Source organism: Heterodontus francisci, chromosome 17 (assembly GCF_036365525.1).
Source record: "Heterodontus francisci isolate sHetFra1 chromosome 17, sHetFra1.hap1, whole genome shotgun sequence".
Lineage (NCBI taxonomy): Eukaryota > Metazoa > Chordata > Chondrichthyes > Heterodontiformes > Heterodontidae > Heterodontus > Heterodontus francisci.
Window position 1 is genome coordinate 92,818,499 of NC_090387.1, and position 26,808 is coordinate 92,845,306.

Consider the following 26,808-nt stretch of genomic DNA (forward strand, 5'->3'; position numbering starts at 1 on the left):
TGACTTCACTTGGTTTTCCCGTAACTACTGGAGAAGCTACTACCTTTGCTCCGTCCAAATCATTTCCCACGAGTAGGTCAACTCTGTCTGCCAGCAAACCATGGACAACTCCTACATTTACCTTTCCAGACATTAAGTCACACTCCAAGTGCACCCGATACAAAGGTACAGGTTTATACTTCCCGCCATTGCCATTCACTAAAACCTTGGCATTCAATGCCTTTCCCCAGCAAAAGAGTTTGTGTAACCCCTGTATCCCTAAGTATAACTATAGGTTTACCTGCCCCACTTGAGGGATAAGGAGTTACTTTTCTTTTTGACAAGTATTCCCTATAACTGTAAGGTATCTTAATTGCTTCCCCCGCACTCAGAGCGGTTTTTGTACTTGGCCTTACAGCTGCAGTCAGAGCTGCAGCCTGATCTGTCATACTCTCAGTCATGGCCCTTTTTCTATATTGGCTTTGTGTACCCGAATAAGTCCCATGGGTTTACCCCGCAACTTCCAGCGTTCTGTAGGAAGGTGTCCCACCTTGTGACAATGGTGACATTTAGGCTTGCAGACCTCCCTTCCACCCTAGTGTCTTTCAGGCCTGAGGAGGAGATCCTGGAGCATTCCCAGCTGTCCCTGCCCCTGGCTACTTGCCTTCCTTTCACTCTGCCACCTTCTTGGGTTTGTGGTGGTGACGGAAAAGGGTTTGTGCTTGTAAACAAGCTCGTAATTGTCAGCGATTTCTGCTGTCTGTCTGGCTGTTGAAACTTTCTGGTTCTCTACATGGTGTCACAAAAGGTTTTATTTTTGTACTAAAATCATGGACTTCTATGTGTTTCAAAAAAAAAAATGAAAAAAGGATTTTGCTCAGTGAAAGACACCTGCAAAAATAGTGGGAATTCCTGCAATGTTTTGAAAGGAAGTTCAGAACAAGAGTGAACTTTATGGGTGTCTTGAAAAGAAGTTAAACTTGTAAAAGAACAGGAAGGTCAGCAGTTTCAAGGAAATCACCTTTCTTCAGAGCAGCTTTTGAACCGGGGGAGACACTGTGTCTACACATGTGACCATGTTCAGGAAGGTTCTTTTTTCACTTTGGACCCTTTAAAAGCTTGTGAATTGGACAAAGGGCAGGCATTTGAAATCTTTGCTTAACCTGCCTGGAGCAAGAGAGAAAAGGCCCAGAAAGTGTTACCTCTCTCTTTATAAAGGAGACTTGCATCTCTTGAAAATGAATTCTGCATTTGAAAGGTGGCAGATTCCATTTGCCTCGGGTCTCTGAAGAATTGCTGCATCCAGTGAGATTCCTACTGCCTCCTGTGTTCCAAGAAAATCCTGAAATCTAAAGAATTCTTCTACTTCTAGACTGCTGCTTCCAAAACCCAAGCAGACCTGTTGCTACACCCCTGATGGGAGACCTATGTGACGCCTGTGGCAGTTAAATTGGCATGAACACCTACCCATCATAGACGGTTCATCAACCTCGCCTGGAGAGAACAAAGAACAAAGAACAGTACAGCACAGGAACAGGCCATTCGGCCCTCCAAGCCTGCGCCGATCTTGATGCCTGCCGAAACTAACACCTTCTGCACTTCCGGGGCCCATATCCCTCGATTCCCTTCCTATTCATATATTTGTCAAGATGTCTCTTAAACGTTCCTATCGTATCTGCTTCCACCACCTCCCCTGGCAGCACGTTCCAGGCACTCACCACCCTCTGTGTAAAAAAAACTTGCCTCGCACATCCCCTCTAAACTTTGCCCCTCTCACCTTAAACTTATGTCCCCTAGTAACTGACTCTTCCACCCTGGGAAAAAGCTTCTGACTATCCACTCTGTCCATGCTGCTCATAATTTGTAAACCTTTATCATGTCACCCCTCCACCTCTGTCGTTCCAGTGAAAACAATCCGAGATTTTCCAACCTCTCCTCATAGCTAATGCCCTCCAGACCAGGCAACGTCCTGGTAAACCTCCTCTGTACCCTCTCCAAAGCCTCCACATCCTTCTGGTAGTGTGGCGACCAGAATTGCACGCAATATTCTAAGTGTGGCCTAACTAAGGTTCTGTACAGCTGCAACATGACTTGCCAATTTCTATGCTCTATGCCCCGACCGATGAAGGCAAGCATGCCGTATGCCTTCTTGACTACGTTATCCACCTGCGTTGCCACTTTCAGTGACCTGTGGACCTGTACGCCCAGATCTCTCTGCCTGTCAATACTCCTAAGGGTTCTGCCATTTACTGTATACCTCCCACCTGCATTAGACCTTCCAAAATGCATTACCTCACATTTGTCCGGATTAAACTCCATCTGTCATTTCTCCGCCCAAGTCTCCAACTGATCTATATCCTGCTGTATCCTCTGACAATCCTCATCACTATCCGCAACTCCACCAACCTTTGTGTCGTCTGCAAACTTACTAATCAGACCAGCTACATTTTCCTCCAAATCATTTATATATACTACAAACAGCAAAGGTCCCAGCACTGATCCCTGCAGAACACCACTAGTCACATCCCTCCATTCAGAAAAACACCCATCCACTGTTACCCTCTGTCTTCTGTGACTGAGCCAGTTCTGTATCCATCTTGCCAGCTCACCTCTGATCCCGTGTGACTTCACCTTTTGCACCAGTCTGCCATGCGGGACCTTGCCAAAGGCTTTACTAAAGTCCATATAGACAACATCCACCGCCCTTCCCTCATCAATCATCTTCGTCACTTCATCAAAAAACTCAATCAAATTAGTAAGACACGACCTCCCCTTCACAAAACCATGCTGTCTCTCGCTAATAAGTTCGTTTGTTTCCAAATGGGAGTAAATCCTGTCCCGAAGAATCCTCTCTAATAGTTTCCCTACGACTGACGTATGGCTCACCGGCCTATAATTTCCTGGATTATCCTTACCACCCTTCTTAAACAAAGGAACAACATTGGCTATTCTCCAGTCCTCTGGGACCTCACCTGTAGCCAATGAGGATGCAAAGATTTCTGTCAAGGCCCCAGCAATTTCTTCCCTTGCCTCCCTCAGTATTCTCGGGTAGATCCCATCAGGCCCTGGGGACTTATCTACCTTAATGCTTTGCAAGACACCCAACACCTCCTCCTTTTTGATAATGAGATGACTGAGACTATCTGCACTCCCTTCCCTAGACTCATCATCCACCAAGTCCTTCTCCTTGGTGAATACTGATGCAAAGTACTCATTTAGCACCTCACCCATTTCCTCTGGCTCCACGCATAGATTCCCATCTCTGTCCTTGAGTGGGCCAACCCTTTCCCTGGTTACCCTCTTGCTCTTTATATATGTATAAAAGCCTTGGGATTTTCCTTAATCCTGTTTGCCAATGACTTTTCATGACCCCTTTTAGCCCTCCTAACTCCTTGCTTAAGTTCCTTCCTACTGTCTTTATATTCCTCAAGTGCTTCATCTGTTCCTAGCCTTCCAGCCCTTACAAATGCTTCCTTTTTCTTTTTGACTCGGCTCACAATATCCTGTGTTATCCAAGCTTCCCGAAACTTGCCAAACTTGTCTTTCTTCCTCACAGGAACATGCTGGTCCTGGATTCTTCGAGTGGCATCCAACTATTCGATTCTGCAACACATCACCATACTGAAAACATCCTACCAGTGCGTGAACCTTGATTATTTTTTATTATTCCTTCTATTCCTGAGAAACAGTTGGAATGCAAAACACCCTTTAGAAACCAGTTAACCGTTTCTCTTTGAAGGTGTGTGTGTGTGCATGAGGGTTTAGGGATTAAGGAGTTTTCCCATATATGTACCCTTCCTCAAACTTCAGGAAGGCTTGTACAAATTTAAACAGCTCTCCACTGCTTTCTGGACTAAAGTCAGATCTTCTCTCACCAGAATTTTCCTTGAAGTCAAGGACACCCTGTTGTCTTAGTTCCAGCCTTTTAAAATTCGAATTTCCTCCCTTTTGCCCTTTCCTCTCTTTCAAGTTAAAGTTTCTTCATTGTCAATTCTCTTTCCTGTTCAAGCTCAAGTTTCTTCAGCTCTTTTTCCTGTTCAAGCTCAAGCTGCTTCATCTGTAACTGAATTTTAGCTAGTTCAGCTGAACTACCAACTACCGCCTTTTTTGTCTTCCAATTTCAAATCGTGTGCTTACACCTCAATTATATCTCCTTTCTTAGCCCTTGGTTTTAACTCTAACACCAACAGTTCTGCCAAATCCTTTAGTATAACCTTGGTTAAGTTTCTCCAATTACTCAGGGATACATCCTCCTTCCCCAGAATGTGGTAACAACTGACAAAGACATTCCGGTCATGTAAGCTTTACTCTTATGCACAAGAAACCTGTTTTTTTTTTTTACTTTTCCTCTTTTCAATTATTATTACCCCACTTACAATTGTATGTCGTTGCCGTTGGGTTATCCTTCAGAGAGCCCCCAATTATTATGTTACGACCAAGGCGGGAGGAGTGCACTATTGTTTCTAGTTCCATTTCTCCACGGGTCACAACATATATTTAAATGTCGACCCAGATGCAGATGCGGTCAGTCATATGCTCTATTCTTTATCCCAGAATAAAATACACCAGCCAGATATCTTTCATAAACAACAAAATTATCAGTTTATTATAAAACCAGTCTTAACCAGTAACAAAGCAAAGCATTAACACACTGATTGAAATATGAAAGTTCCCTATTTACCTTAGCCCCTCACAAACACACACACTGGTTATTCGAAAAATAGAGATTTTCTCTTTAGAGCTCTGTTACAAGAAATAAACAGAAAAAGAATACTTTGACCAAATATTTGCTAATTCTTGAAGAAAAAAAAGAGAAGCTATGGAAAGATGTCAGATGTCCCTTTTTTTGTCTGGTATACGTGATGGGTCACTGGGATCCTTTTCTGGAGCAGTTTGTTCATGCGGCATTGAGGATTTATCCGGCAGGTTTTTCCACCGTCTCAGGAGAAATGCAACGACAGGGGTTTCAAGCAGGCCTTTCAGGAGGAATGCAGCATCAATTTCTCTATTTCTTACGCTCGCTTCTAAGAGCTTCTCAAAGAGATGAAAAAACTGGCAGGCTTTTCAAAGAAAATCTTAACCTGTCAAAAAGCCCCTGCTGGGTACTTATCTGAAGACAGGTGACTTCTAGCAAATGTTGTTTTCAAACAGCCTCTCTGTAACCCTTTTTGAAAAAAAATATCTGTGGACTCCTTTTCAGTTTTAAAACACACATCCTCACAATTTAACAGAAAAAAGGAAGCACTCGTAACACCTAATGTAAATGACTGCCCGTTTTAAATGTGGGAGTTGGATGTCGTGGGGATTATCTGGATGCAAATGTGAAGAAAACTCGGGATCAGCAATTGTCTTTCAATTACCCCATTAAAAATATTTAAAAATGAGTTGAGCCATATCCTGCCTCTTAAATGATCCAATTGGTGGTGTGAAATAAATCGTGTTTGGAGTTGGAGGGACAGAATCTTCCTTCTTTTACTAGCATCACTGCTTACCATCGATATCTTGCTGTTTTTCCTTCTCCAATTTGTTTATCACATTTTCTTCCCTTTTACTTCCTCTCTAGAATTTCAGTGCCTCAGTACCAACACAGCTGGCAAGCTGGTCAACTGTGGGGGCATCACAACTGAGGTAGTTGCTACCCTCGTCCACTGTCCCCAAGCAACATCCAACCAGAACCAGCAAGAGAACAATCTGTAGAAGTAACTCTTGTCAGTTCTCTCTAGCTGTGTAGCCTGTGTTCTAGGATCTATGAGCACTCAACTGCTGCCTCCGCTGTAATCAGCTGCTTCAGTATGCAGTGAAAATGGTGGAGTTTCCTGATCAGTATGCCTCGGGAATATGCACATATTAAATTTATCTGCTGAGCTAGTTAGTGGCATTGTTTTATCATTGCAGCTTGATATTTTTTAAAATGAGTAAAGGTAGATTTTCATAAATTCTATGTAACTCAGTCCCACAATGTAGTGTTTAAATAAATCATGGCTTCTAATATGCAATATTTATAAAGATATAATTTCTAATGACTCCTAGCTACACCTGTTGACCACATTTAGTACATGGTTTGCTGAGTGAAATTTTGTTGCGTCTTAAACAGAATGCGGGAATGGTGTTAGGCTACAGGAAGGCACAAAGTTTGCAAAGAGATATAGTCAGCTTAAGTGAGTGGGCAACAATGTGGCTGATGAGTATGATGTATGGAAGTGTGAGGCTATTCACTTTGGTAGTAAGAACAGAAAAGCAGATTTTTTTTTAAAGGTGTGAAACTTCTAAAAGTTGATGTTCAGAGAGACTTGGATGTACTCACACAAGGAATACAGAAAGATAGCATGCAGGTACAGCAAGCAATTAGGAAGTCAAGTAGCATGTTGGCCTTTATTGCAAGGGGACTGGAGTACATGCAAAAAGAAGTCTTGCTACAATTGTATAAGGCTTTGGTGAGACCACTGTTGGAGTACTATGTGCAGTTTTGGTCTCCATATCAAAGGAAGGATCTACTTGGCTTGGAGATGGTCCAGTGAAGATTCACTAGATTGGTTCTTGAGCTGAGAGGATTGGCCTATGATGAGAGGCTGAGTAAATTGGGCATGTACTCTCTGGAGTTTGGAAGAAAGAGAGGTGATCTCATTGACGCATACAAGATTCTGAAAGGGCTTGATAGGTAGACATTGAGCAGATGTTTCCCCTGGCTGGGGAATCTAAAACTCAGGAGCACAGCCTGAGGATATAGGGTTGATCATTTACAACTGAGATGAGAAATTTCTTCACTCAGAGGGATGTGAATCTTTGGAATTGTCCACCCCAGAGGGTTGTGGATGCTCTGTCATTGAGTATATTCAAGCCTGAGGTTGATAGATTTTTAATTTCTCGAGCAATCAAGGGATGCCGGGATTGGGCAGGAAAGTTGTGTTGAGGCAGAAGATCAGCCATGGTCTTACTGAATGGCAAAGCAGGCTTGAGACAGCATATGGTCTACTCCTGCTCCTATTTCTTATGTTCTTCTGTACAGGTTGAGACAAGTGATGCCTTGCCAAGTTATACTGCAGGCTCTACTTTGCCCTCTAGCCACCGATCATTTCTGGCAGTGATTCTCAATATATAATTGGAGTCAGTAATTCCTGAAACATTTTTTGAGTACAATAATTTGGTACAAATGAGGGTGCTGTTAAATAAACCATTATCTTCACCACACTAACCTTTTCCTCGTTCTATTCAGTGGTCATTGTGGCTATAACAGTGAGTTAGGTGACTGCATGGTCACCTTTTGTGTCTGCCAAGGTCTGCCACTGAGAATGTTGACTTGGTGGTTTCAGTTTTCCTGTCCTTTGCTGTTGGTGTGGAGTTCTGTGAGTGAAAAGCTGGGCTTTGCTTTTATCAATTGTGGGGAAAGTGATTTTTTTTGTAAAAACAAAATTTGAATTATTGCATTTGTGCGTACAAGCTTTTTAAAGTTTAGCATGATAATACTAGTATGTAAAGCAGCATAGTTTTGTATTTCCTGGGGTAGAAGAACTCAGCCTTGTGCCTTTTTGTAAACAGTGGCAGATCATCCATGGTTATGGGCACAGTGAGTCTGACAATACACTGCTTTTAATTACAGCCTGAATCGTACTGTGTAACACACCATGTTGTACAGGAAAGTATCCCCTGACAAATTGAAGCGAATTTGTCTAAGATTTAGGATGGTGTTAGCCTCTTTACTATATCATGGTGTCAGGATAATTTAAGATGTGTTTTGCAACAAATGCCAGGTTGTTGCTGGGCAGTTGCCTGAGGGAGGAGTCAACTCAGTAGATTCAGATACAAACATTTGGTGTGCTTTCTCATGTATAATTTTGATTGGAAGCTTTTTTCGAACTAAACAGACAGTTGTTTAAAATTATTGGGTTCCAGTCCCTGTTTTGAAGTTATTATCAGCCTGTCTTTTATCAAACTGGTGAGTCTCTGAGAAAGTCAAGTTGGTAGCTTCCATAGTTTGAGAGAGAAAAAGACAACAAAGGAGCAGTATGTTAGAAAGTTTGGTCACAATTTTGAATTGCATTTGTAAATTCCTTATTTCTTTTCCAACAAGGATCTGGCTGCGCTTTACTGTAAAACTTGTCTTACTGCTACTATTTGTTCTCTTAATGCTAAATACATTTGTTGAGAGTTACAGAACCAGGGTGGGTAGATGGAGTTAAGATACAGACAGCCACGACTTAATTGAACATGCTTGAGGGGCTGAATGGCTTCCTCCTGTTCCTATGTTCCTAAGCACTCAGAGAAGTTTCACCCAACTTGTGCAACCAACAAAACTCAGACTATAGCAAAATCTAGGCAAGAGGCTGCTTTTTTAATAATCTGTCAAAATAGGAATTTTTATTTCCATATTGAATTGTAAATACTGCATGTAATATTGGTCTAAGGGTCCATGCTAAGCCCTAGGCTAGTTTTCTTGGGAGTCTTTACCTGGCTACGATCTCAAGACATGAAACCGAGCCAATGTTACCTGTGGTTCAGTTAGTAGAGCACTTACCTCTGAGTCAGAGGTTCCGGGTTTAAGTCCCACTTGACAGAGTGCTGCACTGTCAGAGATGCCATCTTTCAGATGAGACGTTAAGCTGAGGCCCTCTCTATCCTCTCAAGTGGTCATAAAAGATCCCATGGCACTATTTTGAAGAAGAGCAGGGGAGTTATCCCTGGTGTCCTGGCCACTAATTACTCCTCAATCAACATAACAAAAACAGATTATCTGGTTATTATCACATTGCTATTTGTGGGAGTTTGCTGTGTGCAAATTAGCTGCTGCATTTCCTACATTACAACAGTGACTACAATTCAAAAATATTTCATTGGCTGTAAAGCGCTTCGGGACATCCAATGATCATGACAATCATTATATGAATGCAAGTCTTTCTTTTTTGTGGTGAATCCCGTTTCTGGGCCCTCAGTCTTTTGTCAGTATTGCTGCTGTTGCCATTCTTCTTAACACGAGCACCATATAAAGAACAACAAAAAAAAACTTTATTGTCCCATCAGCACCATGCAAATGGTATCCATCAGACCAAGTATTGGGCACTGTGGGTACTGCTGCACACTTTGGAGATCACTGGGAAATTTCTTTACTTGTTATGTTGATTGAGGAGTAATTAGTAGCCAGGACACCAGGGATAACTCCCCTGCTCTTCTTCAAAATAGTGCCATGGGATCTTTTATGACCACTTGAGAGGACAAGGAGGGACTCAGTTTAACATCTCATCTGAAAGATGGCACAATGGAACAGCAGTGAATTGAAATGTACAAGTATGTGTTTGAACAGCCAATGGTTCTGGGGGACTGCACATAACAAGATTTAAAACATACCTGAAGGAAGGGCCTACAGAAGAAAGCAAGCTTCGAAAAGGAGTAAAACTTGAGCTTGAGGCTGTGCCTATTGGACAGATATCCCACCCCCTGCATGTGGCCAATTTTATGGATTTTCTTAATTTGTAAATTATTTGAGCTTTTCTATCCGCTATGTATGTTGTTTTAGCTCTCAAGTTGGTTATTCAATGAAAGAGCAGCAACTTGAAGATACCTGAATTAATTGAAGTATTCATTTGGTTTTCTGGTAGAGTAGGTTTCTGTCTAGTCTAATGACAATCTATTTAATTTAAGCAGTTAGAAGCTACCTACACATTTAAGCTCCAACAGAGGCCATAGGTGTACTGTATACAATTCAGGTTTTAATTTCAGCCAATGTTGTCTAATCACACCAGTTATGTGTGTTTGATGAGCATTTGCTGTTTTTTCTGATGTAGGTTTCTCCTGTATTGAGAACCTGGAGGAGTACACTGGCCTGAGGTGCCTGTGGCTGGAATGTAATGGACTGTCAAAGATTGAGAACCTGGATGCTCAGACCGAGCTACGTTGCCTCTTCCTGCATCAAAACCTCATTCATAAAATAGAGAACCTGGAGCCGCTGCAGAAACTGGACTCCCTCAATCTCAGCAACAACTACATCAAAACCATTGAGAACCTCTGTGAGTAAATTCAAAGGGCCTGCCAGCCCTTTCCCATAAAAAGAAGTGCTCACAATACTTGTTCCCTTCTGTTCATCATATTGTAAACAGCACACTTCATTGAGTGGCTCCCTCTGAGACCAGTGGAGAGAATCCATATGAAAATGACCAACACTTCCCCTCTGAATTGTGGCAGAGTTTTTATCATAGAAACATAGAAAATAGTAGCAGGAGTAGGCCATTCAGCCCTTCGGGCCCGCTCCATCATTCAAATGAGATCATGGCTGATCGTCTAATTCAGTACCCTGTTCCCGCTTTCTTCCCATATCCTTTGATCCCTTTGGCATTAAGAAATATATCTATCTCCTTCTTGAATATATTTAATGACTTGGCCTCCACTGCCTTCTGCGGTAGAGAATTCTACAGGTTCACCACCCTCTGAGCGAAGAAATTTCTCCTCATCTCGGTTCTAAATGGCATACCCCTTATCCTGAGACTGTGACCCCTGGTTCTGGTCTCCCCAGCCATCGGGAACATCCTCCCTACATCTAGCCTGTCTAGTCCTAGAACAAAGAAAGAACAAAGACAATTACAGCACAGGAACAGGCCCCTCGGCCCTCCAAGCCTGCGCCGATCCAGATCCTCTATCCTGTTAGAATTTTATAGGTTTCAATGAGATCCCCTCTCATTCTTCTAAACTCCAGTGAATATAGGCCTAGTCGACCCAGTCGCTCCTCATACGTCAATCCTGCCATCCCAGCAATCAGCCTAGTAAATCTTCTTTGCACTCCCTCCATGGCAAGAACATCCTTCCTCAGATAAGGAGACCAAAACTGCACACGCTACTCCAAATGTAGTCTCACCCAGGCCCTGTATAACTGCAGTAAGACATCCTTGCTCCTCAAATCCTCTTGCAATGAAAGCCAACATACCATTCGCCACCCTAACTGCTTGCTGCACATGAATGCTTGCTTTCAGCGACAGGTGTACAAGGACATCCAGGTCTCGTTGCAACTCCCGCTTTCCCAATCTACCACCATTCAGATAATCTGCCTTTCTGTTTTTACAGCCAAAGTAGATAACCTCATATTTATCCACATTATACTGCATCTGCCATGCATTTACCCACTCACCTAACTTGTCCAAATCACATTGGAGCCTCTTTGCATCCTCCTCACAGCTCACATTCCTCCCCAACTTTGTGTCATCTGCAAACTTGGAAATGTTACATTTAGTTCCCTCACCCAAGTCATTAATATACCTTGTGAATAGCTGGGGCCCAAGCACTGATCCCTGCGGTATCCACCACCCGGAAAAAGACCCGTTTATTCCTACTCTCTGTTTCCTGTTTGTCAACCAATTCTCAATTCCTGCCAGTATATTACCCCCAATCCCTTGTGCTTTAATTTTGCACACTAACCTCTTATGTGGGACCTTATCAAAAGCCTTCTGAAAATCCAAATACACCACATCCACTGGTTCTCCCTTATCTATTCTTCTAGTTTCATCCTCAACAAACTCCAGTAGATTTGATATACATGATTTCCCTTTCGTAAACCCATGCTGACTTTGCCCAATCCCGTTTATGCTTTCCAGGTGTTCTGCTATCACATCCTTTATAATAGACTCTAGCATTTTCCCCATTATGAAGAGAGGTTGAGTAGATTAGGATTATTTTCATTAGAAAGACGGAGGTTGAGGGGGGACCTGATTGAGATGTACAAAGTCATGAGAGGTATAGACGGGGTAGGGTGGATAGCAAGAAGCTTTGTCCCAGAGTGGGGGATTCAATTACTAGGGGTCACGAGTTCAAAGTGAGAGGAGAAAAGTTTAGGGGGGATATGCGTGGAAAGTTCTTTACGCAGAGGGTGGTGGGTGCCTGGAACGCGTTGCCAGCGGAGGTGGTAGACGCGGGCACGATAGCAACTTTTAAGATGTATTTAGACAGATACATGAATGGGCAGGAAGCAAAGAGATACAGACCCTTAGAAAATAGGCGACATGTTTCGATAGAGGATCTGGATCGGCGCAGGCTTGGAGGGCCGAAGGGCCTGTTCCTGTGCTGTAATTTTCTTTGTTCTCTTTGTATTACTGATGTAAGGCTGACTGGTCAGTAGTTCCCTGTTTTTTCTCTCCCTCCTTTTTTTAAATAGTGGGTTTACATTTGCCACCCTCCAATCTGTAGGAACTGCTCCAGAGTCGATACAATTTTGGAAGATGACCACCAATGCATCCACTACTTCCAGGGCCACTTCCTTTCGTACTCTGGGATGTAGATTATCAGGCCCTGGGGATTTGTCAGCCTTTAACCCCATTAATTTCCCTGGCACTATTTTTTTACTAATACTGATTTCCTTCAGTTCCTCCCTCTCATTAGACCCTTGGTTCCCTAACATTTCTGGGAGGTTATTTGTGTCCTCCTTTGTGAAGACAGAATCAAAGTATCTATTTAATTGTTCTGACATTTCTTTGTTCCCCATTATAATTTACCCCATTTCTGACTATAAAGGACCTACATTTGTCTTCACTAATCTTTTTCTCTTCACATATTAATAGAAGCTTTTACAGTCAGTTTTTATGTTCCCCCCAAGTTTACTCTCACTCAATTTTGCCCCGCTTAGTCAACCTCTTTGTCCTCCTTTGCTGAATTCTAAACTGCTCCCAATCCTCAGACTTGCTGCTTTTTCTGGCAATTTTATATGCCTCCTCTTTGGATCTAATACTATCCTTAATTTCTTTTGTAAGCCACGGTTGAGCCACGGTTTTATTTTTGCGCCAGACAGGAATGAATAATTGTTGTAATTCATGCACAACTTCTTTAAATATTATCCATTGCCTATCCACCGTCAACCCTTTTAGTAAAGTTCCCCAATCTACCGTAGCCAACTCGCGGCTCATACCTTTGAGTTTCCTTTATTTAGATTCAGGACCATAGTTTCAGATTCAACTACTTCACTCTCCATCTTAATGAAGAATTCTACCATGTTATGGTCACTCCTCCCCAAGGGACCCCGCACAACAAGATTGTTAATTAATCCTTTCTCATTGCACAATACCCAGTCTAGGATAGCCTGTTCTCTAGTTGGTTCGCAACATATTGGTCTAAAAAACTGTCAGATACACACTCCAGGAAATCATCCTCCACAGCATTATTGCTAATTTGGTTTGACCAATCTATATGTAGATTAAAATCACCCATGATTACAGTTGTACCCTTATTGCATGTGTCTCTAATTTCCTGTTTAATGCCATCCCTTACATCTCCATTGCTGTTTGGGGGCCAAAAGACAACCCCCACCAACGTTTTCTGCCCCTTGGTGTTTCTTAGCTCCACCCATACAGTTTCCACATCATGATTTTCCAAGCCAATATCCTTCCTCACTATTGCATTGATTTCCCCCTTTACTAACAACGCTACTCCTCCCCCTTTCCCTTTTTGCCTGTCCTTCCTCAATATTGAATTGCCCTGGATGTTCAGTTCCCATCCTTGGTAACCTTGCAGCCATGTCTCTGTAATCACTAATATATCATAACCGTTTATATCTATTTGCGCTGTTAATTCATCTACCTTATTGTGAATGCTCTGGCGCATTAAGCCACAATGCCTTTAGACTTATCTTTTTAACATTATTAGTCATCTTAGCTTTATTTTGCACTATGGCCCCATTTGTTTCTCACCCTTGTTTTCTTTGCCTTTCACTTTTGCATCTTGCCTTTCTACTTTTTATTTCTAACCTTGTTTCCCTCTCCTCTGTCTCCCTGCTCAGATTCCCATCCCCCTGCCATTCTAGTTTAAACCATCCCCAACAGCACTAGCAACCCCTCCCCCCCCACAACCCCGAGGAAATTGGTCCCAGTCCTGCCCAGATGCAACCAGTCCAGCTTGTACTGGTCCCACCTTCCCCAGAACCGGTCCCAATGTCCCAGGAATCCGAATCTCTCCCCTCTACACCATTTCTCCAGCCATGTATTCATCTGATATATCCTGCTATTTCTGCTCTCGCTAGCACGTGGCACTGGTATTACTCCTGAGATTACTACCTTTGAGGTCCTACTTTTTAATTTTCATTCGAACTTCCTATATTCAGCTTGCAGGACCTCATCCCTTTTTTTTTTTACCTATGTCGTTGGTACCGATATGTACCACAACAACTGACTGCTTGCCCTCCACCCTCAGAATGCCCTGCAGCTGCTCGGAGTCATTCTTGACCCTAGCACCAGGCAGGCAACATACCATCCTGGAGTCTCCTTTGCGGCTGCAGAAATGCCTGTCTGTTCCCCTTACGATTGAATCCCCTATCACTATAGCCCTGCCACTCTTCTTCCTTCCCTCCTGTGCAGCAGAGCCACCCATGGTGCCATGAACTTGGCCCTTGCTGCTTTCCCCTGAGCCATCTTACCCAACAATATCCAAAGCAGTATATTTGTTAGAGAGGGGGATAGTCACAGGGGACTCTTGCACTACCTGCCTTCCTCTACTCTGCCTGTAGTCACCCATTCCCTTCCTGCTTTTGCAGCATTTGCCTGTGGTGTGACCACCTTGCTAAACGTGCTATCTATGACAATCTCAGCATCGCGGATGCTCCACAGTGAATTCACCCGCAGCTCCAGCTCCATTATGCAGGTAGCCAGTAGCTGCAGATGGATACACTTCCTGCACACATGGTCGTCAGGGACAGGATACAAGTTTTGTTGCAAATATAAATGGTTTCCAAGTTTGTCCCTATTACTGTATTCAGTTATGTTTGAGGGAGGATGTGCAGAAGGGGTGAGTTGAGAGTAGGTTATAGGCGAGGTGCATACAGATGGGGGAAGCGCAGAAGGAGCAGACGCGATGCATGGGAAAAAGGGTGGCGGGAGTGGGCAAGGTTGGAGTGGAAAGCTGCAGGGTGAGGCAGGAGGGTTGGCGTGGGAGTGGGAGCGGCAGGGGTAGGAGTGCTGGGAGGTAGATGGGGAGCAGGGAGGGAAGGTGGGGGAAGGTGTGCAGGGAGCGGGAAGTGTGTGGAGAGTGACACTGGAACTACCCTCACTACAGCTCTGACATGGCTCTAATCAAAATTACAAATTATATCCTATCTGACTGGTGCATTTTCAGTTCTTAACCTCTTAACACAAACATTCTCTCTTCTGTTGTCAATCTCAGTGGGACTACCCTGGCTTGGATCTACCCTTAAGTATCCAGTTGTAGCCAGAGAGTCACCCGCAATGGCTTCTCTTCCCACCGCTGCTCCATTACTTCTGGGGTCCCCCAAGGATCTATTCTTGACTTCCCCTTCTTCCTCATCTACATAAGAACATAAGAAATAGGAGCAGGAGAAGACCATTTTGCCCCTTGAGCCTACTCTGCCATTCAGTATAATCATGGCTGATCTCCTGCCTCAACACAACTTTCCTGTCTACGCCCTGCATCCCTTGATTCCCTGAGAGATCAATAATCTGTGTATATCAGCCTTAAATATACTCAATGATGGAGCATCCACAGTCTTCTGGGTTAGACAATTCCAAAGATTCATAACACTCTGAGTGATGAAATTTCTCCTCATCTCGGTCTTAAATGATTGACCCTTTATCCTGAGACTGTTCCTTCATCTTCTAGATTCCCCAGCCAGGGGAAACAAACTCTCAGTGTCTATCCTGTCAAGTCCATTTGGAATATTGTATGTTTCAATGAGATCACCTCTCATTCTTCTTAACTCCAGAGAGTATAGGCCCAATTCATTCAGCCTCTCGTCATAGGACAGCCCTCTCATCCCAGGAACCAATCTCATGAGCCTTCGCTGTACCGATTGTAAGGCAAGTAACAGCCTTCCCTAGATATGGAGACCAAAACTGCATGCAGTACTCTGAGTGGTCTCAACAAAGCCCGATACAATTGTAGCAAGACTTTCTTAATCTTGCACTCCAATCCCCTTGCAATAAAGGCCAATATGCCATTTGTCTTCCTAATTGCTCGCTGTACCTGCATGCTAACTTTCTGTGTTCCTTATATGAGTACATCCTAATCTCTCTGAACATCCACATTTAAAAGTTTCATGCCTTTTAAAAATGTTCTGTTTTCTATTATTATTACCAGAGTGAATAACTTCTCACTCCCTACAATTTATACTCCATCTGCCACTTTATTGCCCATTCACTTAACCTGTCTATATCTCTTTACAGCCTCTTGTTGACGTCATCATATCTCCATTCCCACCTAGCTTTGAGTTGTCAGCAAACCTGGATACATTACTTGGTATCTCTATCTAAGTCATTAATATAGCTTGTAAATAGTTGAGACATCATCACTGATCCTTGCAGCACTCCTCTGGTTACAGCCTGCCAACCCGAAAATACACCGTTTATCCCTACGATCTGCTTTCTGTCTGTTAACCAATCCTCCATCCATGCTAATATATTACCTCAACTCCGTGAGCTTATGTATTAACTTTGTGTGGTATCTTATGGAATGCCTTTTGGAAATCCAAGTATCCTACATCTACTGGTTCCCCTTTATCTACCCTACTAGATACATGCTCAAAAAACTATCATAAATTTGTCAAACATGTTTTTCGTAAAACCATGTTGTCTCTCTCTGATCATACTATGGTTCTCCAAGTGCATTGTTAAGACTTCCTTAATAGATTCCAGCATTTTCCCAATGACTGATGTCAGGCTAACCAGCCTGTTTTCTCTCTTCCCTCCTTTCTTGAATAGCAGTGTTACATTTGCTAACTTCACAACCGCTGGGTTTGTTTGAGAATCTGGGTAATTTTGGAAAATCATAACCAGTGCATGCATTATCTTTGCAGCTGCCTGTTTCAGAACCCTAGGCTGTATGCCATCAGGTCTTGGGGATTTGTCAGATTTTAGTCCCTTATGTTTGTCTAAAACTTTTTCTCTTCTGATATTAATTACCTTATGTTCCTCACTCTTATTCGCCATTGGTTACCCTCGATTTCTGATGTCTTCTACTGTGAAGACAGACACAATATTTGTTCAATGTCTCTGCCATTTCCTAATTTCCCATGATAATTTTTCCTGTCACTGCCTCTAAGGGACCAACATTTACATTTGCTACTCCTTTTTATACACTTCTAAAAGCTTTTGCAATCTGTTTTTATAATTCTGGCTATATAATTCCCTTATTCCATTTTTTCCTCTTTTCATCAACTTTTTGGTGGCCCTTTGCTGGTTTCTAAAGCTCCCAATCCTCAGGCTTACTCTTTTCAACATTAGAAGCCGTTTCTTTTAATCTAATACTGTCCTTAACTTTCCTAGTAAGCCATGGATGGATCTTTCTTGCTGAATTTTTGTTTTTTAATTGAATGTATTTTTGTTGAACATTTTGAATTCTTTCTTTAAATATTTCCCACTGTTTATTTACTACCATACCTTTTTTGACTATTTACCCTATCAACCCTAGCTAGCTCTCCCCTCATACCTAGAAACTTAATAATGCCCTTAATAATGACGTTATCAGGAAATACAAGGTCAGGTTTCACATGTACAGTGATGACACCCGGCTCTTTGTTGTCAGACTACTTGATTCTTATCCAGACTTGGAAGAACCAGAATTTACTCCCAGACACTAAACATTGGGAAGTCCAACGTCATCATCTTTGGCCCCTGCCACAAACCATACTGGTGTCACTCCCTGACCACTGTCTTGGGCTGACCATACTGTTCACAACTTTTGCATCCTGTTTGACTGAACTGAGTTTCCAACCCATATTGTCTTATCACAAAGACTGCCTCCTTCCATTTCTCTAATATTGCCTGCCTTCACACCTGCCTCAGTTCATCTGTTGCTGAAACCTTCAGCCACACATTTGTTACCTCCAGGCTCAAGTATTCCAATGCTCTCCTGGCTGGTCTCCCATCTTCCATCCTCCATGAACTTGAGCTGATCCAAAACTCTGTTGCCTTTATCCTAACTTGCACCAAGCCCCATTCACTCATCACCCCTTTGCTTGCTGACCTGCATCAGGACATGTTCCCCAATGCCTACAATTTAAAATTCTTATCCTCATACTTAAGTCCCTTCATGGCCTAGCCTCTCTTTATCGATGTACCTTCCTCCAACCTTCACCCTGCTGTTCTTTTTTTCACCTTTTCTGCTTCACTCTTTCCCTTTGCCTCACCAGTGGTGGCTGTGCCATCAACCACTTGGGCTCTACACTCTGGAATTCCCTCCCTAAACCTCTCCACTTCTCCTCTTTTATGGCCCTCTGGCCAAGCTTTTGGTCACCACCTCCTAATAACTTTTTGGATGTTGGAATGATCTTCTGCATTAAAAGTGCCACATGAGTGCAAGTTGTCATTGTAACTCAATGCGTAAAGATGAAGAGCAGGCAGCTTGTCCATTCTCTGGCCCTGGGTAAAGACTACTGTACTTCTATATCAAGGAGGTGCAGAGTGGGAAATTGATCCATGAAATACTACTGTGCATCATTAAGTACTATCTTCCCATTTGTATTACTTAGATACTTACCATGCAACAGGTCTCCTTAATTCATGCCTGTAATGATCTTCTTCTCTCTCAGCCTGCCTGTCTGTCCTCCAAACACTGCAGCTAGCTCACAACCGGCTGTGCTTAGTGCAGGACATTGAACACCTGAAGCAGTGCCCTAGCCTGAGTGTCTTGGACCTTTCACACAACAAACTGGGTGACCCCGATATTATCACTGTCTTCGAGGTGATGCCTAATCTGGTAAGTGAAGTTTGCCTGTTTGTTCTGTATGTAAAAATTGAATTTATTAGTCTTTGGAAAATGCAGGCAGTGGGACAAGTGTAAACTGTGTGGGCTGAGGTTCTTTTACTTTGAAAAGTTTAAATTTTCAGCTCTTTTGCCTGATTAACCAAAACTAAAAAGCCATGAACATTAAACTGGTAATCTGATGGGACACAGGGCAGTACAGTGTGTGAGAACTCTTTCACTCTGGGATCTGGGCTCAGAATGTCACTGGGCCATTCCCTATACACCACCAGCTCCTGGGTTCAGAATGTCACTGGGCCATTCCCTATACACCACCAGCTCCTGGGTTCAGATTGTCATTGGTCATTCCTGATACACCACCAGCTCCTGGGTTCAGAATGTCACTGGGCTATTCCCTATACACTACCAGCTCCTGGGTTCAGAATTTCACTGGGCCATTCCCTATACACCACCAGCTCCTGGGTTCAGATTGTCACTGGGCTATTCCCTATACACCACCAGCTCCGGGGTTCAGACTGTCATTGGTCATTCCTGATACACCACCAGCTCCTGGGTTCAGACTGTCATTGGTCATTCCTGATACACCACCAGCTCCTGGGTACAGACTGTCATTGGTCATTCCTGATACACCACCAGCTCCTGGGTTCAGACTGTCATTGGTCATTCCTGATACACCACCAGCTCCTGGGTTCAGACTGTCATTGGTCATTCCTGATGCACCACCAGCTCCTGGGTTCAGACTGTCATTGGTCATTCCTGATACACCACCAGCTCCTGGGTTCAGACTGTCATTGGTCATTCCTGATACACCACCAGCTCCTGGATTCAGAATGTCACTGGGCCATTCCCTATAAACCACCAGCTCCTGGGTTCAGAATGTCACTGGGCCATTCCCTCTACACCACCAGCTCCTGGGTTCAGAATGTCACTGGGCTATTCCCTATACACCACCAGCTCCTGGGTTCAGAATGTCACTGGGCTATTCCCTATACACCACCAGCTCCTGGGTTCAGAATTACACTGGGCTATTCCCTATACACCACCAGCTCCTGGGTTCAGAATGTCACTGGGCTATTCCCTATACACCACCGGCTCCTGGGTTCAGAATGTCACTGGGCTATTCCCTATACACCACCAGCTCCTGGGTTCAGAATTACACTGGGCTATTCCCTATACACCACCAGCTCCTGGGTTCAGAATGTCACTGGGCTATTCCCTATACACCACCAGCTCCTGGGTTCAGAATTTCACTGGGCTATTCCCTCTACACCACCGGCTCCTGGGGGGAGGAGGAGAGTAAAAGGGTAAGTGAGGGAGGGAGAGGACAAATAATGTGAGAGACAGAGAGAAATGCAAATAGAGAGAGAAAATGTGTGTGCTTGAGCGATTAGCAAAAAGACTGCCAAATTAAGGTAATGTCAGCATGCTAAACATAGGAACATTGGAGGAGGAGTAGGCCATTCAGCCCATCAAGCTTTCTCTGCCATTCAATACGATCATGGCCGATCATCCATTTCAATGCCTTCTTCCCACACTATCCTCATATCCCCTTATATCATTGGTATTTAGAAATCTGTCAAACTCTGCTTTAAATATACTTATTGACTGATCTTCCACAGCCCTCTGGGGTAGAGAATTCCAAAGATTCACAACCTTCCGAGTGTCCCCTGGTTCTAGACTCCCCAACCAGGGGAAACATTTTAGCTGCATCTACCCTGTCTATCCCATTAAGTATTTTGTAGGTTTCAATGAGATCACCTGTCATTCTTCGAAACTCCAGAGAATACAGGCCCAGTTTCCCCAATCTCTCTTCATAGGACAGTCCCGCCATCCCAGGAACAAGTCTGGTGAACCTTCGTTGCACTCCCTCAATGGTAATGATATCGTTCCTAAGGTAAGGGGAACAAAACTGCACGCAGTACTCCAAGTGCGGTCTCGCCAAAGTTCTGTACAATTGAAGCAAAACTTCACTACTCCTGTACTCAAATCCTTTTGCAATAAAAGCTAACATGCCGTTAGCCTTCTTAATTGCTTGTTGCACTGCATGTTAGCTTTCAGTGACTTATTGACAAGGACACCCAGGTCCCTTTGTACATCGACACTTTCTCATCTCTTACCATTTAAGAAATACTCTGCACATCTATTCCTCCTCCCAAAGTGGATAACCTCATATTTTTCCGCATTATATTCCATCTGCCACATTTCTGCTCACTCACTAAGTCTGTCCAAATCCCCTTGAAGCCACTTTGCATCTTCCTCACAACAGACATTCCCACCTAGTTTTGTGTCATCCACAAATTTGGAAATACTACATTTGGTCCCCACATTCAAATCATTGATATGTATTGTGAACAGCTGGGGCCCAAGCACTGATCCATGCAGTCCCCCACTAGTCACAGGCTGCCAATGCGAGAATAACCCCTTTATTCCTGCTCTCTGCTTTCTGCCTGTTAACCAATTCTTAATCCATGCCAGTATATTACCTTCTATCCCATGTGCTTTAACTTTGCTAACCAACTTCCTGTGGGGGACTTTATCAAAAACTTTCGGAAAATCCAAGTATATCATGTCCACCGACTCCCTTTTATCAATACTGTTAGTAACATCCTCAGGAAACTCCAACAGGTTTGTCAAACATGATTTCCCATTCATAAATCCATGTTGTCTGTGTCCAATCAGATCATTATTATCCAGGTGTCCATTTATCACATCCTTTAGAATAGATTCTAGCATTTTCTCAATGACTGATGTAAGGTTAAACAGGTCTGTAATTCCTTGTTTTCTCTCTCCCTCCCTTTTAAATAGTAGGGTGACATTTGCTACCTTCCAATCTGCAGGAACCGTTCCAGAATCTATAGAATTTTGGAAAATGATCACCAATGCATCCACTATCTCCATAGCTTCCTCTTTCAACACTCTGGGATGTAGAATATCAGGTCCTGGGGACTTATCAACCGTCAGCCCCATTAATTTCTCCAATACAACCTTCTTACTAATACTAATTTCCTTCAATTTCTCATTCTCCCTGATCCCTTGAATCTCTCATTCTGGGAGACTTCTTGTATCTTCCTCAGTGAAGACAGACACAAAATAATCATTTAAATTCTCTGCCATTTCTCTATTCTCCATTATAAATTCTCCTGACTCTGACTGTAATGCACTCACATTTGTCTTAGCCAAACGTTTCCTTTTTACGTACCTATAAAAGATTTTACAATCTGATTTTATATTTTTTGCTAGCTTACATTCATATTCTATTCTCCCTTTCTTTATCAGTTTCTTCATCTTCCTTTGCTGTATTCTAAAATCCTCCCAATCCTCAAGTTTACTACTATTTCTGGCAACTTTATAGGCTTTTTCTTTTAATCTTATACAATCCTTAACTTCCTCTGTTATCCATGGTCGGCTGACTTTATTTTTGGGGTGTTTGTGCCTGGAAGGAATGTATAATTTAGTATTTCTTTAAACACTATCCATTGCCTATGTACTGTCATACCTTTTAATGTATTTTCCCAATCCACCTCAGCCAATTCGCCCCTCATATCTTAATAATTTCCTTTGTTCAAATTTAATACCCTGACTTCAGATTGAACTACCTCACTTTCAACTATAATGTAAAATTCTATCATATTATGGCCACTCATCTCTCAAGGTTCTTTTGCAACAAGATTATTAATTAGCCCTTCCTCATTACATAATTCTAGATCTAAAATAGCCTGTTCTCTAGTCGGTTGCTCAACATACTGCCCTAGAAAACCATCCCTAACACACTCGAGAAACTCGTCATCCACAGCATTAGTGCTCATTAGGTTTACCCAGTCTACATGCAGATTGAAGTCACCCATGATTACTGTATTACCCATGCTACATGCTTCTCTAATCTCCTGATTAATACCATGCCCCTCACTACCACTACTGTTTGGTGGTCTGTAAACAACTCCTACCAATGTTTGCTGCCCCTTGCTGTTTCTTAGCTCCACCCAATCAGATTCCACATTTTGTTCTTCCGATCTGAGATCCTTCCTTACTAATGTATTGATTCCATCCCTTATTATTAGCGCAACACCACTTCCTTTTCCTTTTTGCCTGTGCCTCCAAAATGTCGAATATCCTTGAATATTCAGTTCTCAGTCTTGGTCACCCTGTATTCACGTTTCCATTATCGCATCAGATCATACCCATTTACCGTGTGCCTTTAAATCATCTACCTTGTTACCAATGCTGTGTGCATTCAGGTAGAGCGCCCTGAACCTTGTCTTCTTGACATTCTGCATTCTAAGCCTGGTTGATGCTCACCTTTGTTTTGCCTGCCTTCTAATATCACTTGATACTTTTCTACCTCCTATTACCAGCTTTATTTCCTTCCAATTTGAGCTGCCCCTCAGGTTCCCATCCCCCTGACAAGCTAATTTAAACCCTCCCCAATAGCATGTGGCACTGGGTGTAATCCTGAGATTACTGCTTTGGAGGTCCTGCTTTTCAATTTCCTCTGTAAAATCTGCTTTTAGGACCTCATCCCTCTTCCGACCTATGTCATCTGTACCAATGTGGCCCACGAACTCTGGCTGTTCAGCCTCCCCCAGAAGGATGTCCTGCAGCTGCTCTGTGACATCCTTGACCCTGGCACCAGGGAGACAACGCACCATCCTGGAGTCACGTATACTGCTGCAGAAATGCCTGTCTGATCCCTTGACTATCGAATCTCCTATCACTATTACTCTTCCACTTTTCTTCCTCCCCTCCTGTGCAGCTGAGCCACCCGTGGTGCCACAGACTTTGCTCCGACTGCACTCCCCCAAGGAACCATCGCTCTCACCAGTATGCAAAATGGAAAACCAATTAGCAAGCAAGATAGTCTCAGGGGACTCCTGCACTGCCTGCCTGGTTTTCTTAGATTGCTTGACTCATTCCTTCTCTGCCTGCATGCTCCTAACCTGCGGTCTTACCAACTCCCAAAACGTGCTATCCACGTAATCCAATGCCTCGCGGATGCACAACAGTGACTCCAGCCGCCGCTCAAGTTCCGGATCCCGGAGCTCAAGCTTCTGCAGCCAGTGACACTTTCTACAGATGTGTTCATCTGGGTCATGTGGTGTGTCCATGACTTCCCACATACCGCAGGACATACATTCTACTTGGCTGAGCTGATTGCCATAATGTAACTTTAAAAACTAGGCAGCTACTGGAGACTGAAACAAGGTAGAAGAAAGAAAGAAAGAAGGGAGCCCCTCCCTCACCCAACATACTCCCACTTTACACTCTGAGCACTCAAATTTTTTTTTCATAATTTATAGTTCCCCTCCTTACTGAACTCCGTTAATTACCAAACTCCCTTCTTCACACTCTGTGGCCTGCAGCAGCTCTCAGTGCAGACAAGCAGTAATTGAGAGTCCCCTGAATTTATACTCCAAAAGCAATGCTGTGTCAGCTCTGCTGGAGCTCATAAACCAGTTTAAGCTTGCTACCTAATTAACTAGCGACAGCTACTCTCAGAGTGTTTGTATACCCCTGTTTAAAACTGCAAGAAACCTAACTTAACTCTTAACTAAAACAAGGATTTCAATTATTTGCTCGATATAACAAAACAAAACAGAAACTAACTTGAGAGATTAACCCTTATAATCCACTCATCTACCAATCTCCCTTCTTCACACTCAGTGCAGACAGTGAGCAGCCTCTGCTGACAAGACAAGCCTACTGCACCTGGTATTCCCAGGCAGTCTCCCAAGCAAGTACTAACCAGGCCTGACTGTTTGAGATCAGACAGGATCAGGTACTTTTCGAGCAGTGTGACAGTAGGCGATAGCCTGCTTTCATTCGCATAAATGCTTTTACTTTGGTATCTGTTTTTTGCTGGATTATTTTCTGCTTCTGATTTTTTTTTTTACTGTGTCTTGAGCCACTTCCATTTGTCTGGAAGCAGGGGAATGTCCAGCATGAAATGGGTAAAAAGGGTGGGGCTAGAGGAGGAGATACGTGTGAGGAGAGAGAATGAGAGAAAAGGTAAGTGATAGAGGGGGTTTGAGAGGGAGGAGAGAAACAGAAAACAGGAAAGAGAGAGAAGAGATGATAGGGAAATTCACTGACAAACAGGAGGGATACTTAAATCTGGATAGCTTTCCACCAATAGACACAGGGGCGCTGTGACTAACTTACATGTTAAATGCACAAAAGCCAACTGATACAGCAAGATATTTAATCAGCATAATAGTTAACAAAATTGGAGTCAATATGCACAGGATAATTCAGCAAGAAGGACAGGTGGAGTGAAAAGGAAAGAGAGAGAGGAGGTAAAAGGTTGGTGATTGAAGGTGTTGTGGATGTGCAGACCTGGAACCTCTGCCAGTGTGAATGTGCAAACCTGGAGCCTCTGCCAGTGTGGGTGTGCAGACCTGGAGCCTCTGCCAGTGTGGGTGTGCAGACCTGGAGCCTCTGCCAGTGTGGGTGTGCAGACCTGGAACCTCTGCCAGTGTGGGTGTGCAGACCTGGAGCCTCTGCCAGTGTGGGTGTGCAGAGCTGGAACCTCTGCCAGTGTGGGTGTGCAGAGCTGGCGCCTCTGCCAGTGTGGGTGTGCAGAGCTGGAAACTCTGCCAGTGTGGGTGTGCAGACCTGGAGCCCCTGTCAGTGTGGGTGTGCAGACCTGGAGCCTCTGTCAGTGTGGGTGTGCAGAGCTGGAGCCTCTGCCAGTGTGGGTGTGTAGAGCTGGAGCCTCTGCCAGTGTGAATGTGCAAACCTGCAGCCTCTGCCAGTGTGGGTGTGCAGAGCTGGAGCCTCTGCCAGTGTGGGTGTGCAGACCTGGAGCCTCTGCCAGTGTGGGTGTGCAGACCTGGAGCCTCTGCCAGTGTGGGTGTGCAGACCTGGAACCTCTGCCAGTGTGGGTGTGCAGACCTGGAGCCTCTGCCAGTGTGGGTGTGCAGACCTGGAACCTCTGCCGGTGTGGGTGTGCAGACCTGGAACCTCTGCCAGTGTGGGTGTGCAGACCTGGAGCCTCTGCCAGTGTGGGTGTGCAGACCTGGAGCCTCTGCCAGTGTGGGTGTGCAGAGCTGGAGCCTCTGCCAGTGTGGGTGTGCAGAGCTGGAGCCTCTGCCAGTGTGGGTGTGCAGAGCTGGAGCCTCTGCCAGTGTGGGTGTGCAGACCTGGAGCCTCTGCCAGTGTGGGTGTGCAGACCTGGAGCCTCTGCCAGTGTGAATGTGCAAACCTGCAGCCTCTGCCAGTGTGGGTGTGCAGAGCTGGAGCCTCTGCCAGTGTGGGTGTGCAGACCTGGAGCCTCTGCCAGTGTGGGTGTGCAGAGCTGGAGCCTCTGCCAGTGTGGGTGTGCAGACCTGGAGCCTCTGCCAGTGTGGGTGTGCAGACCTGGAACCTCTGCCAGTGTGGGTGTGCAGACCTGGAGCCTCTGCCAGTGTGGGTGTGCAGACCTGGAGCCTCTGCCAGTGTGGGTGTGCAGAGCTGGAGCCTCTGCCAGTGTGGGTGTGCAGAGCTGGAGCCTCTGCCAGTGTGGGTGTGCAGACCTGGAGCCTCTGCCAGTGTGGGTGTGCAGACCTGGAGCCTCTGCCAGTGTGGGTGTGCAGAGCTGGAGCCTCTGCCAGTGTGGGTGTGCAGACCTGGAGCCTCTGCCAGTGTTGGTGTGCAGACCTGGAGCCTCTGCCAGTGTGAATGTGCAAACCTGCAGCCTCTGCCAGTGTGGGTGTGCAGATCTGGAGCCACTGCCAGTGTGGGTGTGCACACCTGGAGCCTCTGTCAGTGTGAATGTGCAAACCTGGAGCCTCTGCCAGTGTGGGTGTTCAGACCTGGAGCCTCTGCCAGTGTGGGTGTGCAGATCTGGAGCCTCTGCCAGTGTGAGTGTGCAGAGCTGGAACCTCTGCCAGTGTGGGTGTGCAGACCTGGAACCTCTGCCAGTGTGGGTGTGCAGACCTGGAGCCTCTGCCCGTGTGGATGTGCAGACCTGGAACCTCTGCCGGTGTGGGTGTGCAGACCTGGTACCTCTTCCGCTGTGGGTGTGCAGACCTGGAACCTCTTCCGGTGTGGGTGTGCAGAGCTGGAGCCTCTTCCGCTGTGGGTGTGCAGAGCTGGAGCCTCTGCCAGTGTGGGTGTGCAGACCTGGAGCCTCTGCCAGTGTGAATGTGCAAACCTGCAGCCTCTGCCAGTGTGGGTGTGCAG

General features: G+C 44.5%; 1 protein-coding gene across 4 annotated transcripts in view; it reads left to right on the forward strand.

The window, feature by feature from the left end:
• Positions 1-26,808, forward strand: part of dnaaf1 (dynein axonemal assembly factor 1) — a 227,973-nt gene that overhangs the window by 107,679 nt on the left and 93,486 nt on the right. For all 4 annotated transcript variants that reach the window (XM_068049995.1, XM_068049998.1, XM_068049997.1 and 1 more), the window contains 2 exons: positions 9,756-9,977; positions 18,479-18,645. In XM_068049995.1, coding sequence (XP_067906096.1) covers positions 9,756-9,977; positions 18,479-18,645 — 389 coding nt within the window. The remainder of the gene's footprint in view (positions 1-9,755; positions 9,978-18,478; positions 18,646-26,808) is intronic.